The sequence below is a fragment of the Caloenas nicobarica genome, chromosome 8 (assembly GCF_036013445.1).
Source record: "Caloenas nicobarica isolate bCalNic1 chromosome 8, bCalNic1.hap1, whole genome shotgun sequence".
Taxonomy (NCBI): domain Eukaryota; kingdom Metazoa; phylum Chordata; class Aves; order Columbiformes; family Columbidae; genus Caloenas; species Caloenas nicobarica.
In genome coordinates, this window is record NC_088252.1 from 19273616 (window position 1) to 19293529 (window position 19914).

Sequence of the window (19914 nt, forward strand, 5' to 3'; positions counted from 1 at the left end):
ACTAATGAGACTGCAGTTCATGCTAAAAATAATAAATTTTGAGGAATCAGTTTCACAGCCTAATCCTTTCTATCATAACAACTCCTTTCAGTGGCTGTTGTATAGTTCAGTCTGAACTTTTGCCCTAGGTGGGATGCATCTGTCTGGGCTCTTTGTGGTGACAGGATTTTGAATGGTTACTGACTGAATCCCTGAGAAGATATGATGCTCAAGATCGATGCTTGTATCTAATTTTTTATTGAATTCTGTTAAAAGACTGTATGCCACCTTGTCTCTAGACAGGGTCAGGATTTCAGCTGGGACTAGTGGTATAGGACAACACTCAAGAGGCATTTTTCATGTTGGAGAAGTAGGAGTTAGTGAAGAAAACAGAAGTGCAATAGGAGAACTATCCAAATACCTGCACCTTTTCAAACAAAATTTGTCAGGAAATGAGAGTACTCCTGTGTTTAACATTCTGCCACTAATCGTAAAAATGCATTGGTACGTGGTTACTGGTACACGTGCGGTTATCCATTACAGCAGGTATTCTGTTTCTCAATGATTCCAAATTCCACTTTCACAATGGAGAATTGGTTTGTGTCTGAGCTTAAATAACTGACTGCACACATTCTGTTGCTGGGGAAACATGTTTCACTCTTATACTTTAAGCATAAGAGTACTTGCATTTATGGGGAATCTTTCTTGACCCACTTACTATAGCAATAAAAGTCAAGCTTGAAGCGTTGGTTCTGTCTAATCTTCATTTATAGCTAAGGTTATTTTTTTTTTTTTTAAGAGAGAAACTGCTATTTTAAATGAGTAACTCCAGGAAATGTATATTTTCTCTGCTTTACATATTCCAGTTTGAAATTTCTCCTATACTTGTGCTACAAGATGAATAAGAAATCCTTAGAACATTAGCTGAAAATGAAAACAGTAAATGAAGTAATACCTCAACAGCTGCCTTTGCTCTTTCAAATTCCTCCTCCAAGGAGTGATTTCTGGAGAGAAGAGGCCCTCCCCAACGCTGCTCCTTAGTTGATCGTGCCTATAAAATAAAAGAATAAATCAGAAAGGGATGATATACTCTCTGCCACATTTCCTAGTCACTTCCTTAATTGCCTAGAGCCCCAAATGGCATTTTTCTTGGGCAAAACTAGTTGTGTCCCTGCATGAATTCCTCTGAATTCTCTTACATGATTGCAGAGATCATTCCTCATGGGAAGCAGAGTAATTTCTCTTTTCCAGACTATTCTTTTCAGTCAAAGTGTGTGAAAGATAAAGAGATATCCAAGAAAAGACAATGCAAGAGTTGGGCTACAAAGGGAAGAGCTGACGGTTTGTATAAGACTTTTACCTTCCTCGTTCCTTCTCCTGTATGATGACTGTGGCAGTGCATTCCACTCAGGTGCTCCAGGAAGAACGCATCTCATTTTCCCTGTACATTTTGTGGGTTTTTTCAGGTTCGGTTTTGGGATCGCACTGGAGAGCCGGGTGTGCTATGGATTTCACTGGAAGGACAAATGCTTTTCACAAGCAGCAGCTCTCCTGTGCCCTAATATCAGTAAATCCCTTTGGAAGTACATAACAAGTTTCTCCCTGTTCTTTTATTAAAACCATATATTTTTTGCACAAAAGGCACAGTACAAAACCAAGCAATATTCAATGATGGCACGGAAAAGCACAACATGGCCTAATCTTGCTAAACGAGAGCTCCGACTGCTAATCTCTTTCCTCATGTTTGTCAGAATTTAAACTCATTAGTCATTTGCCTGGCCATGGTCCCAATTGCATTAATTTACGTTAATACGTTCCTGGGTGTTCATATAAGTAATGTGCAATGCATGGTCAACCACACATGTTCGTGTGTGGGCACACAGGTTTTTTTACCTAGAAAGATGGCATTTTTATGTCAATCCAGCCCTAAAATTTCTGTTTTGTTCCTGAGTCTTTGATCCCTCAGGTGGAGACTGATCAGTGAAATGAATACTGAGTCGATGATATATGTGCAGTTAGAAAAGAATCATGCAGCACAATTCCTGTGAGAAGCGCGTGGCGGGGGGACACTCCGTGCATTCTTCTGTGTTGGCTTCTGCACTTTACTACGTCAGGACACAGAGTGTGAGGGAAGGTCTACGTGGAGGAGCTGTCAGTTCTGTTTTCACATCTACTACCTCGGGTCTACGTTGTTTGGAAAATACATTTTTCTTTGCTGAGGCCGGGAAGAGGTTTCAGGTTGTCATTGAAAACATACCAAAACCCAATCCAATAAACAAACCAGTTATTTTACTGATTAAGAGAGTTTAGGGCAGAAGAGAGAACTGGTTCAAATCATCCCATTGCCTATATATCCCATGACGGTATCTGTCACTCAGCATCTGCAGGATGAGACTGACATTCCGCAGAGAATAAATTGAGGGTGTCTGGAATATGTCTTTGAGGAAGGTGCTTGGATTTAATTTAAAGCTATCAAGAGACCTTAATCATATCACTTTGTTTGCAAATTTGTTTAATTGCCCTCCTTGTTTCCCTTATTAATTTTAATTTCAGTTTCCAACTATCACTTCTTATTCTTTTTCCAGTACTTTAAAGCACTTTTTTAGTACTCCTTATTTTCTCTATGGAAAGATAGTGATGACTTTAATCAGGTTTTAATTGTCTTTTAAATGATATAAGGAGATTGAGATCTTAAATTACCTCATTATGAGGCATTTTATTCAGATTTCAACCTGTTTTGCGTCTCTTTTACTCTCCCTCTTTATGTTTCTATAGCTTTATTTTCTTTATAAACATACAGACAACCAAACTCCATATTCTAGTACGGGTCTTGCTGTTTTTCTATACAGAAATCTGGTGATCTTCTGTCTCCCACTAATTATGTCTGATTCCACACACTCTTCTTGCCACAGCGCTGCACAGGGAGCACTCATGTTGACATTCTCGTACACTCTGAGCCAAAGATGCCTTTCAAATTGCATCCCAACATCGTGGTGTAAGTAGAGCCTGCATTCTTCTTCTGAAATGTATGATTTTTAAAACAACTGTGTTGGAATATGCATTTATACAGACATCTTGGTCACCAGCTTATTTTTATGATGCTTTTATTTATTTTTTTTTCATTCCTCTGTGACATCATATACAAATTTTGTCAGGAATGGCTTGCATATTTATCTTCAGATCAATAATACTGAAGATTATGGTTTCTTTTTGGAATCACAGAAGAACACACATACAATTACAGCTCCTAGTAAATAACTACTGTACTTGAGAACTTAAGTCAGCCAGTTTTAATCTGTTTAAGAGCTGCTTTATTCATATTGTATGATCCTAATTTTAAAAATCAGAATATGGTATGTTAATTCAAACGTCTTGCAGAATATCACACAGCTACCTGTAACCTGACCAAAGAATTAAATACTGTAAATCATGATGTTCAGACTGAGTAACGCTGCAGAAGGGGAGCATGATCTCATTGGGGCATTAGAGCGGTGAGCGGGAAGAGGACAAGCACAGAAGTGTCTTCTTCTGCCACATGTCAGAGTACATGCGTCGTTCCCACACAATCCCCACAGAAATATACCTTCTCCTCCATTAAATGCCCTCCTGCCCTCAACTCCAAACACCGTAGGATATCTCAGTACTAGTAAAAGTGTAACGAGGAACTTTCCAGAATGGCAGATAAAAGAAAGAACAAAGATACTTTGGGCCAATGCAGCTTAAGAGTTAATAATATGTAATATATGATGTGAGTAGAATACTGAGAAGCAAGACGGCCACATCCGATGACAGTCACCTTGCTATTGCCCATTCCAGCCTTCAAACACTTTTCTTCCTTATTAGTTCAAAGCTTGCCTTTGTGCTTTTGTATTGGCAGGAATGCTGGTAAACACAGGACTTTGTTAAGAAGACTGCATAATTTTAATGAAAAGATGATCTAGTTACTTAGTATTTCACTTTGATGGACTAAATCTAACATGTCAAAGATGACTGATGAAGGTGATGATTGAGAAATTGCTGATGGAAAACTGCAGCAAGTTTGACAAGATGAAATCTTCAGGGTATGGCAGAATCTGTTGCATATGCAAAGGTTACTCTTAAATGAGACAGACAAGATCTATAGAGGACAAAATATGGAAAACATATGCCTCGATAAGAGCTCTAACGTGATTTCTTTTACAAGCAGATTAAGAACTCAGTCAAGACAGATGAGCCTGTTTGTTGGGAACAGACGACTTTGACAGTCCAAGTATAAACAGGATGAATGAAGCAGGCAGTGAATGAAAATACTAAATTTCTAAGGAAACTACCTAGAATAAGAACATAATCTTACTTCGGGTCAGTTCTCTTCACCACTAAGTACCAGTTTAAGAACACTTCATGACTTGAATGGATCACAAGTTTGAAAAAAAAGCAGCTTGTGATAAAAACAAACAAAACCCCCAAACAAACAAAACCAAAACCAAACCAAACCAAACATGAAATATACCAGAACAGAGAAGAATTTCATACTCAGCTTCTTTTTCAAGTTGGTTGATTCAACCTCCCATTTTAAAATTTTGAAATATCAGTCATTTTACAAAACAGTATGGAGCCTCAACTGACTGTACTTACAATGAATTAAAAATGTGGATTTTTGCTTCTGCAGTTTTTCTACTGGAGGATAAACAGGAAATAGACCATATAAAGTAGACATGTTATATACTAAATTTGTAACTGCTTTTACAAAAAGCCACAGCACTTAAATTCTGTGACTGTCTACTTGATTTACACACATCTTGCCTGAGCACAACCTTGCTGGCATTTAGATTTATTAGGCTGCAGAACAGCCAGCCTCCTAAAAAGGGGTTAGAGGTACTTAAAGATAAACTGGACAAAGCATGTGCAAACACACTGTCCATATCAAGTGGATGATATTATGCAATAGATCTTTTCCATTACTAAGATGTATAAATCTATGGTACAGAAAGGAAAGATATCATGCATTACACCTAGTGTTAGGCTTTCCAAAGGGAAAAAAAAATCCCGTTTGTAATGTAGATGTGGCAGGGAAATAAAGGAGACTTTTTTTCCTGACCAAAACACAGTAATGGATCCTGATAAGTGGGTTCTGTTTCTACTTTCTGGAAAAAAAAAAAAAAAAAAAAAAGTGCATAATCTCAGGAAAGACACCTGGAATTTTAGTGTCTCATTTTTCCATTTTCAAATGAGGCTACTGTTTTCCATTAATTTCCAGATTTTCCATCTGACAGAAAGGTTTTGAAGTTCAGGTGTAAAAATAGCTGTGGAAGAGGAGAAAATTATTTTCAACTAAAAGTTAATCCACCAAACGACTCTGTCTTTCCCCTGCCAGGAGCATCGGCTGGTCTTGACATTTTTCAGTTAAAAAATAAGAAGCAAGAAAGAAGCTGTGCAAGCAACCTCATCTATGTGAATGCATATATAAACGCATGTTTGCACATATATATGCATACACACGTATCTAAAACCATCCAACTCTAAATAGTTGTTTCTATAAGATCCTGTCCAATGTACAATATGACAGTGGAATTGGGCTGATCTACAGACTTTCAGCCCAGATCCCTCCGGGTTAGAACTCCTTTCCTAGCAGGAAAAAGTCCTTTGACCACACCGTGGCTCTCCCACCTGTGGAGGTAAACTGCTAATGAATGTTGGTCTAATGAAGCCTTCCTGTATTCCTCAGCCATTTCTCAATTCTGGGGATTCCGGGTTGACCAAGAGCCCTTGAGAATAGGTACATTACAGGGAAAGGGAATCATACAAGTTTGAATTTCAGAACTGGAGGAAGGGAAAAAATGCGATGTTGTAAATTGTAGTTTGATGTCTTTCTCTCTGTACAGGAAGGTCACAATTCATTGCAGTATTAAGCTCTGAATGTTTGAGATGCTGACAGTTAAGTTAGTTTCATAACATTCTAGTTTGGAAGCCATGTGAAGATTAGGCTGTATGAGTCTTTTAAGAGATGATCTTGAAAATATTCCTTAAAAAAGTTCTTCCAGAATGTGAACCATCAGCTAGTGGGACAATGGCTACTTGCCTTTTTATTGTTAATAAATCTACCAAACCCTCTTACCTGTGTTGCAGGTGCAAGTTCTAATTCTGATGTCGAATCAGAGTCCAAGGCACTCTTGACATTAGTCAACTCAGACTGTGATCTGTTTTCTGTGGACCTAGAAATAATGCATTTGCATTCTCATCACTGCACACTAAGACATGCTGCCTTGTCTTTCAGCATCATTAGCACATACTGATTCATCAGGTTATTTCTTTTAACCACATTGTTTAACTTGCAGTTATCAAATGTGCCTGGGCCCTTCTCAGTGTTCCCACTCTTACGTTTTTCAGTTGCACAGAGACAACAGTTAATACAACAGGGATGTGCAAACACACTGTCCATATCAAGTGGATGATATTATGCAATAGATCTTTTCCATTACTAAGATATATAAATCTATGGTACAGAAAGGAAAGATATCATGCATTACAACTAGTGTTAGGCTTTCCAAAGGGAAAAAAAAATCCCGTTTGTAATGTAGACGTGGCAGGGAAATAAAGGAGACTTTTTTTCCTGACCAAAACACAGTAATGGATCCTGATAAGAGGGTTCTGTTTCTACTTTCTGAAAAAAGTCAGGCCTGATTCATCAGCAGAGCCCTGGGTGTATATTGGCATGAAACTATTACCGTATAAAGGAATGAAGACTTTGCCTCTACCGCTGGGCTTCTATTTCATAGCCAGGCAAAACGAGCTCAGGCAATGACACAAGACTGTACCTGCGGTCAGTGTCTAAGAATCAACCACCACATCACAGGACTTCACCTTGGCACGTGTGCATTTTTGTGCCACAATATGCTAATATCGTTTCTTCCTAGAAAATGAAGCCCGGTGGACCAAAATCAAATTAACAGAGCAAAACTTGTGAAAAGCTCTGAGTGAATGAAACACTCAGATAAAGGGCAGGTTAAGCTACAGGATAATCATCATTTGGTCAGAAAACTGCTTCCAGTGTATGAAAATGCTAATTATCGTCACGCATAATGTAGTGAATGAGTGTTGCTTACAAATCAGGAAGGCAGAAGAATTAATCTACATGAACTGTTCCCAAAGGAAAAGTCCAATTCTTCCTCATTTACATTCCCTGTGATTTTAGTTGAACTGCGTGAAAGAGGTAGTGCTTGGCTTGGGTATTTTTTCTTGTCTCTTCCAGTTATACACAGAAATTATGCCCTCTTGGTAGTGAAACCAAAATACGCTAGATATCCAATGACCATCAAATCTCTACCAAGTATCTCTTTTTACTCATGTTATTCCCATGTTTGTATTTGGTTTTGGATCACTACATATCTCTGTAGAATTTTCACCACCATTTATTTAGTAATTGCACCTCCTACTTTTCACAACATTAAAAATTGCTGGCAAAGTGTCATTTTATAATGCACTAGATTATGATACATTGTTCAAAATGTCTGCTTGAACACATCTAATGTAGTAGTAACAGATTTAATAATATGACTTGTCATCAAGGGAGCGTTTCTGTAAATTAAGAGAGCTGGACTGGAAGTATTTTTAAGAGGAAAGCAAAAAGTTGTACCATAAAAGCTCTTTTGATGGAGCTCTAGATGATGATGATGTTCGCTCTGTAGAAGGGTGGACCTTGCTACTCCTATCTCCATGAAAACTGACGTCATCCCATTTCTCTAGCTGTGTCTGAATATCAACTGAAAAATAAGAAAAGGAAATATGAATCTTCTAAAGAAAGTACTGCAGAAAACTATCTCTCCTTTGTTAAATGTAGGTTATAGAGAAAATGGTGCCATCAAACACTGTATGTTAGTTAAGGTCCACAATACAGAAATGTTGTGCACCTTTTTAGCTGATATTCTGTGAAAATATTTGGGAATTCACAACGTTTTTCTAAATCTATTAGCATTCATGGTCAGAATGTCAGTGGAACTCAGGACTTAAAATCAGTGTTCGTATGTAATTTAGACCTGTTGATAAAATTATATTAAGTATTTAATAGATTTGAATATCTTTTTATTTCCTAATTATAGTCAAATCATCAAAATACAACTTCTTTTAGTGACTACCGTTTAAAAATGACTGTGTAGGCAACTAATATTATTCAGTCATATGTTTGACTTGCTTTGCAAAAATCAAATGTTCAGCTCCTGTTTGAAGATAAAGTTCTCTAAAAGAACTTTTGCGCTGATGAATGGAAATTTTGCTACCTTGGTATAAATTACATTTACCTTGCAAATTTCTCAGTTGTGGTGAAAGTAATTTAGTTTGGATGGAACTAAATTAAATTCACCTTTTCTAAAGCTCATCTATAGATCACGCTTGGCAGGATATTGAGTTGTGTTTGGGATTTTTTCAGTCTGTATAAATATAGCTCTTTTGTCAAGAATGGATTATTTTTTTCTCTCGTATGCATAGATAAAGCAGTATTTACAAATATAATGTGCATTTCTGACATCTGCAGTTCTGAAAAGGGCATCCAGTATGGGCTGCCTCTGATTTGTGTCTTTTACCAATTTCTCATGATACCCCTATAGATTTTTCTACCATTTTACTGACCCTAACTAAATTATTTTTTAAGAATGTTTCCAAAACTTTACTTGCCCATTTAGTGACAACTTAATAGGTATAATGGCAAAGGCAAGAGTGTTTACTGCGAGGAAGTATTTCAGGTAGTTTATAATGTGGAACAAAGGTTACACCCCCTGCAAAAATGTGGTGCAACAAAAATTCTGGTGTTGCTCATTATTTTGTGATAGTAGCAAGGAGAAATTTGTGCTAAGCAAGGTTCTGTAGCACTGCTAAAATAGCTACACTCTTACCTAAATCTAGTGAAGACTTGTCTGAAACTCTGACAGTCTGGACCTTCTGCTCAGTATCCACACTGATAAGGTCAGAATTGTCTGTCTTCTTTCTGTGGGTTGAAGCTTTTAAGCCTTCACTTCTTGATGGATTCTCTGATTTCTTTACTTTGTTTTGGTTTTGTAAGACAGGTTCACTAAGATCCAAGAGATCCAGACCTGTTGATAATACTTAGAGACAAAATGTTAGAATTCAATGTAGTTTTAATTCAAATAGCTCTCTTTTAAAAATGTATTTTATTAGGAAAAAAAATTGCTAGTGTGTTTGCATTTGACTAGAGTGGATGTATATTTTCTGGCTAAAGATTATGACCAGCCTATTCAAATATGATTATGGATTTCAGGTGCTTAACTGGACGCAGTTTAGAAAAGCGTGATTTGCATAAAAGGCTTTTCCTCTGAAAATCTTAAAGACATCTGAGGACTTAAGGCTGTGGCCTTACTCCACAGTTTTTCTTATGTTGTGATGGTTGCCTATACAATCAAGCTTTTAGATTATATTTGGTTTAATCTTATGATTCATCAAGTCTTGGTACCAGCTGCTTAGGGCACTGCTGTTGTGCCACGTGCCATTATGGAAAAAGCTGAAGAGTGGACAGCCTCTTGGTTGGACCTCTTGGGTCATAAAGGAATAATGGTATGTTTAGTAATCGTTTTTACTCGTCGTTGTTTGTGTTCTAGGGTATAAATATTGAATATAATTGTAAATTTTACTGCTATTTCTATTAAGGACTATATCAGTATAAAAGACGTGTTCAGTCGGAGTTCTTCATTTAGAAGTTGCTTAAAGAGTAACATTTCAAATTCTTTAGCGCATAAAAGATAGAAAAACTCACTCTTTATCATCTTTTTATAGGGCAGGTGCTTTTGACAGATCAATATGTATTATCTCCTGCAGTGCCTTATCTGTGTTCCTGGTAAATCACTGAATTTCATCAATCTTCATAGAATAAGAATTTTTTATTTTGTTATTAAATTAATCTAATTAACCCTTCCAATCTCATAGATATTCAAGGCAAATATAGGATCTACAGATACTTACTTTTTTACAATAAACACAACTCTTAAACAACCTGAAATGTTTCTATTCATCCCTGTAATATCTTTAGCTACATACGAAATGAAAAAATATTATTTACAATTGCTATTTAATTCAATGTTCCAGTTTTTGCTATTAGAACGTGCATATTGCTTTAGACACATACTAATTACATGTGAAGATAATCACCCAGCTGTCAATTATCCATCTAAATAATTTGCATGTACATAGATTTCAGTTAAATCCCTTCTAACAAGCCAAGTCATTTTATGAGACAGCAATAGAAGCTGGTAGTGCTGCATTGATTTTAGTGTATCTCAGCTGATCTGCTCAACCGCTTTGATCACGTGTGCACAAATACTGAATAGGAAGAGGCCAATTTCTAAAAACACTTCCAAAGGACAATATACTCCAAACATGACTGAATATAATTCAAAAAGCTTTCAGGATTCCCTCTTACTTTTTATTACCTGCTCTACTATTTTACTGCAACACAAAGGAGCTCAGGAATGTGTTATATACTTTCACTAATAAAGTGAAACTCAGCCTGGATGAACTGTTTGATATCTCTTCCCTTTTCTCCAGCATCCATCCAAGTTTTTACTAAATAAACCTTTCTAGAGTAAGGAATGGGTTTGGTTAAAACCAGACTAATTGGGGCTTACTCATAAATTAAAATGCTGCAAAAACAAAGATTGAGAATTGGTCAAATGATAAGTACGTCCTCTTGAATTTAAACAAGTTCTCTTTAATTCGACCTCAGATATCTGCTAGAATACATGTGGTTTGGATCACATCAGATTTGCCCTCCAATGTAATGAATAAAGTTTTTTTCTACTAATAGATCAGGCAATTATAACTTAATATCAGCTTGTAATTTTGTGCAAATAGTAAAAAATCAATAAATCACTTGACAAAAATGTACTGAAACGAAGATAAAACTAAAATTATTTCTATCTAGTGAGGGATAGTAAGGAATTTTTTTTACCTGCAGTATTTGACGTTACAGGCCTTGCAACAGCTTCTGGTTTAGTTTCGCAGAGAAAGTCATCAATGGAGGGGCTCAGAAGGGGTCTGCTTTCTTGTTGCTCATTCACCAGCTAGCAATGAAACAACCCAGGGTCACAGAGTGTTGTTGGGATGCAGAATTTAAAGAAATAAAACGTATTCTCACAATATCATGCGCTTTATTTTTGGTTATGAGAGAGTAAGATATTGCAATTAGAAGATGCACAAATAGCTCTGGGCATAAAATAAAAAATATGGCCACTCTTTTGGGGCAAAATTATATTCCACTTCTATAAATTGCCCAAAAATAAAGCAGCAAGGTGATTTTTCCATAGGAATTATTGCATAATATTGCTTACAGGGCTAAAGTATACAGGGCCTGATGTAACTCCCTTCAAATCAATGGGTGAATTTGGCCTTCTCTATCACCAGGAGACTAAGGAGGGCTTATTTAGTATTTGAAAGTGGTCGATTTTTCACCAGTAACGTGCCTCCCCACAGAACATGCACATTACCGTTTCATCTATCAAATATGGATTAGCCCGTTAAACAATAACCTGGCGAGACAGAAAACACTTCTCTGCAATACAAAGATGTATGAATGGCGGTGGAGGGATCCTGGTGAATGTATGAGCTTCCTGCCTGGGTTCTGACTCTGTGAAGACTCATGATCCAGGTTTTATTTATGAGCAGTTTTCCCTTTTTATTGTAATTGCATGAATGTATAGGTTTTTGGCTACCTAAAAGTAATCTCTGTATTACAGGCTATTTCATGTATTAGGGATTAAAAACACAAAACAGTAAAACAGTCTCATAAATAAAAGTCTCCTCTCTGCAATCTGTTTCTGATTGGAGGATCAAGACCTAAGCCGAGCTGGATGGATATCTGATGGTGTGGCCTGCATTTACTTTAATAATGTTTTACTTTCTTTTTTTTTTTCTTTCACCAGGAGCTATTTCAGCTTTACTTTTATCTTTGCTCTCCTTCTCTCCATTCTGTTCTCACTGTTTTTCCATTGCTAAATTTTCAAAATTTTCTCTCAGATATATTTTAACTTTTAAAATCAGGATGCTAACATGGACTAAAACTGGCAAAAAAAGGTATTTACTCCTCCTTATTTTATATTTGTTATTTCCTGGCATTTAGCTACTCCAGTAGCAAGACTGCCTCTGAAGTTATTGCAGCAAAAGAGCTTAGATTTGCTGTTGTTCAGTACTTCATTTCTATATTACAAAGTTGCAAGAAAATACCGGAGCTATTTAAATAAAAAGTCCATTATTTTGATGGATCAAACATTTAGGCTGGTACCTAATGCTGACTGACTGTATCATATGTGCATTTATTCATTTGCCCAGAACCTCACAGTTCTGCACCAAAATACCAATTTACATGAGTAACACGGAAGACAGATGAGTGATTGCCTGCCCAGTTGTGTGCAGCAGAACATGCAAACGTGGGCACTTAATTTAGAAATCCAGCAATGATACTGTCCCAGACTGTAATTCAGCATATGCTAAACCCAGATTGCAGGTGCACCTTACAGGTGACGTAATCATGTGGGTTTCTAACTCTCCAAAGTGATTGTCCAGGTTGCTGTCTCATTCAATGCACAGAAGCTACTTGCTTAATTTGATAAATCTCAACACTTGACTGGAAATTGCATTTATACCATCTACACACCTTTGATTGCTATTAAAGGTGCCTCAATAGGACCGTGTTATCTCCAGGTCTGTATTTTTGCCTGATATTGTTATTTAAGACTGAAGAGGACCTTATTATGCTATTTATTATTTGGTGTCAGTCCTTACTCATTTCTGTTGGTGAAAAAACAAAGGTGGATGCCTAGTTATTTCTTGTCCAAATTACTTTAAGTATTTTAAAAGTTTCTTTGTGATCAAATCCAGACATCAGCAAAAATTGCTTGAATGCATTTTTCTTTTCGCATTTACACATCGCATCCTAGGAACTAGCGTCACTAACAGCTGCTGCACTTTTGCAATAAGTTGCATATTTAGGTGAACATAGCATCCAGCAGAAAGATTGTGAAAGCCTCTGGATCAGTTGGATCTTCAGTGATCTATTCTGTGATATACTACCAGCACAAAGAAAAGTCCCGCGCCATTTGCAGGCAGACAGGAGGGAAGAAAGAAGAGGTTCTATAGCAATCACTGTAAATGTAAAATCTTCATAGAAAATATTTTGTTTCTATATCTATAAGAGTGTATCAATAGTTTACATTATTTCAAAAGATTTGTATATTTTGAAGTTTCCCATTACATTCCATGGAAATTTTCTTAAATAGGTGGGAGAAGGAGGGAATGAAGAAGGGTTATGGGAACACAAGCAGCCAAGATCACTCACTGGAGACAGTGAAGAATATAAAATCTGAAGACCAACTGAAAGGCAATTTATTGTCCGAAGCTGTTCCGGGGGTAAGAGGATAAACTCTGGGAAGAGCAGCAATAATGCTGAGAATCAGAATTGTGGAGAGGAGGGAGACCAGAATCAACAATGATCTGAATTTCTCAAGGGTTCAAGTGAAGTGTGAAGTAGCAGATGTCTGGCAAATATTTTTTTCTTTTCAAAGCTGGTTATCACATCCCTAGAAATTTCTTTATTATGTTGTTTATATAAGGAAGACCTGCTCAGCAACAGGCTTTCATTAGTTTGTACCAGCAGGTTATCGTTCAAAGTCCCTTGATAAAATTCTACCATTAAACTGAAAGAAGATTGGTGGTAGCAGCCACTTCATCAATTTTGCCAGCAAACACCAAAATTTAATTTTGTTGTGTCTTCTTTCTGCTGCATTTGCAGCAAGTTTAATTAGAAGACAAATAGGTTCCTCTTCTCTCTCTTACTTTGCGAACACATACACTAAATTCATCAGAGATGGGCCACCCATCAGAGGAATAAAGAACACATTTTACAGGGAGACTAAAAGAGTTTGATTTGCTTAGGCAAACAAAATGAAGATTGAGTAGGAATATAATTATTCTTCATGTTTACATAAAGGAAGAGGGGTCAGATAACATTGGAGGAGGAAAGTTATTTCAGCTATTTTGAAAGGGTTGCACCACAACAAAGAGATCTAAACTGCACATGAATAAATCTGGTCTGAGAATTAAAAGAATCTTTCTAACTATCACAGCAGTGAACAGTATGAGCATTGTGGGGTTTTGTTTGTTTGTTTTGCTGTGTTTTGTTTGGTTGGTTTTTGTGGTTTGGTTTGTTGTTTTTGGTTTTTTACAGCAGGGAGACAAAAAGACTATTTAAAATGGCTTTTGACAAGCTTTTTACATGTCTGTTCATGATGTGATTGCATTTGAGAAGTGGACTGTGGCCCAGAGGATCCCTCCCAGTCCTGTGTCCTAAGCTCCCATGACTAACGACTGGAAGCTATAGAAATGTCTTGTTAAAAGGATTATTCCTACAAAAAAATAATCTGCTTTCAACTGAAATATCTGGATCAAAACAGATAGCAAATACTTGATGAAGTCTACTAATTCTCAAAAAATACAAACTACTTATGTATAGCAGTAGAACATATTAGAAAAAATATATTTTTGTCATGAAGCAGACATTTCATGATGAATCAAACCTCAATGTTAAAGAGTGCCATGAGCTGATATTTTTGCTGTAGGTAAGTGGGCGGTGGGATGGTTTCTGTCATGACTGCGTATGCAATGCCACTCGGTAAGTCCTCAGTCTCACACTTGGAATTTCATTTTGCTGCCTCATATGTTGTAGCAAATTTATCCCTAGTTTAACTCTGCTCAAGTTATTAGAGTTATATCAGGCATGAATTTGGAGTAGTGCTATAAAACATTCATGAGATGAAAACTATTATCTATATTAAAGTAATAATTTATGGTTCTCAAGCACCTTTCAGGGTGAATATCACAGAATGCTTTAAAACATTCATGAATCAAGCCTGGCACCACCGCAGAGCTGAGAAGTATTATCTCTACATTGCAGAGGAGAGCAGCAAAGTGAAATTAAGAAAGCTGCCCAACATCACCCAGTGCTGGAGCAGGAGCCAGGCGGCTGGCGCTGCCCGGTATTGACATGTGCGATGTTTGTACACACGCCAAGTGATACAGACTCAGCCTGTGAAAACTGCTCATTTCTGAGTACTAATTTAGCCAGTGAGTGCCATAAATCCTCATAATGACTCCAATAACTTAATTTTTGTTTATGAAATCAATTTTAATCAAAGAAAAGACCCACACACTCCTTTAACTGAAGGATATCTAAAATCTGTGGAGGGTGATACTCCCTAATTCTAATGCATCTGAAGAGACCCATCCATAGTATAAAATACTCCTAAATTCAAATAAATTAATCTTCCATGACTGACTTCTGCTGTTGGATAGCACCACAGAAAAAGCTGGGTGGTGTGCGTTTGGTTTTTTCTTTTTTGTTGATGTTTTTTGGTTTTTTTCCCCTCACCCCAATACTGCTATCGGTCTTTTTTGTTCCAAAGACCATATATGTGGTTTTTTGTGGGGGCTTTGGGAGAGATACTGGGAGAGTCAAAAGTATCATCTGATGGTTGATATGAGCTCTGCTGCTTAAATATATATCCAAAGTGAGGATTACTTAGTAGAGAACCGAGATGAGGTGCAGAGGCCGGGTCAGGCAGTGGCCATTGTGCTGAGGGCCGTGTCTGCCATGTTTCCCCTCAGCACAGGCTGGGCAGTCCTGCAGCACAGGGTGCTGATGGGAGTCACCTGGTCTCCATTTTCTGCACTCCGTCACCCACTGTCTGCATTTATTTAGCTGATGTACTTTATTACTTGCAGCTGCCTTTGTTGCTGAATTTTTCTTTGGTTTGGCCAGTGGTCCCTGTGCTGCTGCCAGAGCTGCTGTGAGGAAAGCGAGGAGGAGGTGGCAGCTCACGGCAGTTCTCTCTCTGGGAGCTCCTCAGGCCTGAAGGGTAGGTGGGAGCCCAATGAATTGTGCTGGAGCAACTGGTTTGGGGCTAAAAAAAATCAAACCCCGAATGGGCCTGGACATGGGTGTGCTGGGGTAGGAGGGGAGATGTTGCCATGGAAGAGGCTCAGTGCTGGCCCCCTGAAAGGGAGTGGTGGCCATGAGAGGGCCTCTAGCTAATACCCAGCTGGTGTCAGCTTCCCTCAGTCGCCTACCCAGCATCTCTTCCTCTGCCCTGCAGTCATCCCTAAATCCTCCCAAGCCTTATTTTCTATCCTTGTCCTCCTAGGATTGCCCTGCCTGGTAAAACACCTTCCTGGAGCTGTGGCCCCAGGGAATCTCCTCAAGGAGGGCGCTGCCCTGGGGAGCCTGCACAGAGCACCCAGCTGCTGCCCTGTAAAAACTTTTTTTCTGCTCATGGTTTTAATGCAGGTGCCTCTTGCAATGCTGGTGTTGCTGGTGGCGTGTTGTACTGTGCCAGAGACATTGTGAGATTATGTCTGCATACAATAACTGCTACGGTTTTGGTGTCAATTTGCTCCTAGTCTGCATCTTATGTTGTAGCAAGAAAGTTATGGAACACCTAGGGAGTAGCTGTTGGGGTTTTTGTTTGTTTGTTGTTTTGGTTTTGTTTGTGCTTTTTTATTCAAAAAAAAAAAAAGGGGGGGGATGGGCAGTTGACAGGGCTCTGTTTTGAAAAGTTTCCCCAGAGCAGCTTAGTTTGGCCTCAAGGCAGAAGGAGCTGCAGCACACCTGGTGCTCAGGGCAACAGCTGAGAGAGCCAGTGTCTCACCCAGTGTCACAATTACAGCGGATCACGTTCACCTGCCTTGTCTGTTTCTTTTCTTAGAGCGCTGGGCTCACACTGTGGCAATGCTGGAGTGCACCGAGGCCGTCAGTAAGGTATGGTCCTGACATCCGATTGTATACGCTGTCCTACTGCATTCCTGATCTCGATTTGTTTACATTGCACAGTGCATGCTCTTTTGTCTTTTTTTTTTCTTTTAATAATGTTAGTAGGGCATAACATAATGCTAGTCTTTAAGATAAATTATTTGGAATCTAAATTGGGGGGTTCCAGTCAGGCATAGGCAGCTAATTAGCACCTATGTTTTGAGCACATAGTGAACTAGTTCTCTTAAATGAAGTGCTGAAATTCCTTCCATGTTCAATAGGGAGAGATAAATGCCTAGAAAAGCAACTCCATAGGGAGATCTTGCCTGCCTAATTTATGCTGTCCCTCAGTAGGCTCTCAAAGGCACCTCGCTTTTTCACTAGCTATATACGGAACTTATTTTAGCAGGACTGGTTCGATGAGCACCTAAAATTTAGATGTAATTAGCTACCCAAGTTAGTTGGATTGGATTCTACCCATTTCGTCACTTGAGGCTGACTGAATTACTCAAGGCACTAATTTGGGGAGCCCCAAACTACTGATGGATAATCTCCTGTATGGTTCAGCAGCCAGGCTGCTCCTGGGCACTCACATTTTGCTGTACTGCCCGTTCTGTGCTGGCGAGAGTGTGGTTGGGCTGCTGACTGCATCGGTGAAATGATCTGACCTAGAACACTCAAGGTGTGGTAATGAACATATGGTAATGAGCACAGGAGAAAGCAGGAACCTTTTAACTCAGATTTTATATTGGAAAAATTGTATTTTTGAACTTTGCTCTGAGGAACGTGTTTGCTGTTTGAGTGAGACTGGACAAATAGGTGAATGAGTTAGATTAATTTGAGTAGTTTGTAAGTGTTACACTGTTCTTTTAACTTAGCCAGAGGCATCTACTAAAGCATAAGCATTGACCGCTAATTAATTTGTATAATACACAGCAATGGTTTCTTGATGGACAGGTTCTCTGCACCTATCTGTCGCATTGTGATCTTTGGTGGCATTCATTAGAGTAAGAGAAAACAAGTGAATTCATTTTCACTTATTAGCTATTTCAAAAAGCTGATAAATGGGAACCACAACTAGAAATTGAGGTTATTGTTTTCTAGAGCACACTGGAAGTACTGGCCTGACTGTTGTGTCTGCAGATTGTTACCTTGACGTGTTCACTGAGGGAGGTTTGGAAAGGGAACTCCTGACAAAAGTCACTAGGCTTGTGCTAAAAGTTCAGATTGCATGGGCTATATTTTTCTTTACCTGCTCTTCGAGCATGTTTATAAATATTCCACAATCAAAATTACCACCTCACACACTTTATTTACTATTGTATAGTAAGTGTGATTGCTTTTTGCATCCTTCTTGTGCCAGGGTCGTACTTTTTTCCCTCACTCTAATGTGAATTTATGTCCAAACAAAACTGACATGCCAGCCAAATATTTTGTTTTCACACCAGAACGGAGAATCAATTCACAGGGCACACAGTATAACTGACTTCCACCAAATGCAAATTGCAGGAAACTCTAAAACTGAGACAAACTCATTTCACCCTGCTGCAAAAGGCAGTTTGGTGCTGCTGCCTCTCTGAGGACTTGTCTTGCTCAGCAGCTGGTAACCAGTACTCTGTTGCTAAGTGGTAGGAAGTGTGTGGAGTGGCCTGTGAATCAGAGGTGACAATTTCTTACCTGAAATCACACAAGCCAAGTGACCCCCTGGGGCTTAATACAAACAACTGACAGGGGGCTTGTGCGGAGTCAGAGAAGCTGTGGGAGGATTACTATGGACACCATACCGGGTATTTAAATTCACATGGCAGCTGTGCTCTTGAAAACCAATGCTTGATGGCTAAATTGGTGAGTGATAACATGCTTATATTGCATATTCCTAAACAGCAGTTGCATTCCTTGGTGGCAACTCTTGCGGTGATGGCTGTGTCACAGTAGCATCCTATTTAAGTGCTGACCTACACAAGTTATGGTGTACTGTTGCAAAGTAGAACTAAATATCTCACAGTTCGCCATCTCCTTCCCTCTGTTCCTCTTGGTCTGGCTAAAGGACACTAAACATGGAATTGTAGTTGTGTCTGGCTCATGCATTTTGGCCTCACTCCAGCAAAGCACTTAAGTGTGTTCAGCGAAGCTCAAGGTTAAGCATGCGCCTAACAGTCATGCTGGATCAGAGCCATAGAGCAAGGGGAGGAAAGCTGTTCTTGTGATATCTGGACTGTGACTGACAATTTGGCCTTTACCACTCATATAAAAACGTGATTTACTGTAAATCTGTCTGTTGCATTAATGTCAGCATGCTCTATTCACTTTTTAAGTGAAGGATGCTGTTTACTAAACTGGAGTGCCTCCCTTTCCTGGCTGTTATAAGATTTATTTATTTGCTTTCCCTTACTTGGCTATGCATTGTACTTGTAGCACTACCCCGTGATTTGTATTTTGGCCTTTTCCCTTACCCATATCACAATTTGAACTGGAGAACTACTCTACAATGCTGAACAAAGACAAAATTAACTCATCATCATAGATGCTTAGAGATCATTGAAGTAATATAGTCACTTAAGAAATGACAAAATGCTATTTTAAAGAAATCGTCTCTGTAACGTTAGTTGCTGGAAGTACCTAGTCTGTACTCCCCAAATGGCCTGCTGGTTAACTGAGAGAGTAACAAATCTGACACGTACGCTGAGTAAATGCAGGTGGGGAAAGTCTTGCAGAACAAAACCTGCAGAATCCAAAGGTATCTGTTGAGAAAGCTCCAAAGAAACCTTTACTGTGGAAGGAGGCATGAGTGTTGTGACAGCGTCTACAGGGAACAAATGATAACTCATGGTGCTGGATTCTGTTTTCTGTATTAATTATTGAAGTTACTTTTTGTGTGGCAACTCCAGCTAAAGAGGGATTCTGACTTGGAGAACTACAGCTCTCAAGTGCTTTTAAATAAGGTGCAGAGGACAGAAACTAGAGGACTCCTGTTTCACTCACATTGCAGGTGTTAGATTTGTACCCTTGCCATATCTCTAGGGGCAGCTATGATGATTGCTTACAAAATATTAGGGAATTATTTAATGTTTTTCATTAGCTGAAAGTGAAGAAGGCTGCCAGCGTATGGGACTGAGCTGCACGTACAAATTCTTTGTGAACCACCAATGACCCGTAGG

At 38.6% G+C, this 19914-nt stretch overlaps 1 protein-coding gene across 1 annotated transcript in view; it reads right to left on the reverse strand.

Moving 5' to 3' along the window:
* The window catches only part of PEX5L (peroxisomal biogenesis factor 5 like), a 97216-nt gene that overhangs the window by 12568 nt on the left and 64734 nt on the right, over positions 1–19914 (reverse strand). The window contains exons 5-9 of the mRNA XM_065640011.1: positions 10910–11021; positions 8844–9053; positions 7592–7718; positions 6074–6170; positions 935–1030 (exon numbers count right to left, since the gene is read on the reverse strand). Of these exons, the coding sequence (XP_065496083.1) occupies positions 935–1030; positions 6074–6170; positions 7592–7718; positions 8844–9053; positions 10910–11021 (642 nt within the window). The remainder of the gene's footprint in view (positions 1–934; positions 1031–6073; positions 6171–7591; positions 7719–8843; positions 9054–10909; positions 11022–19914) is intronic.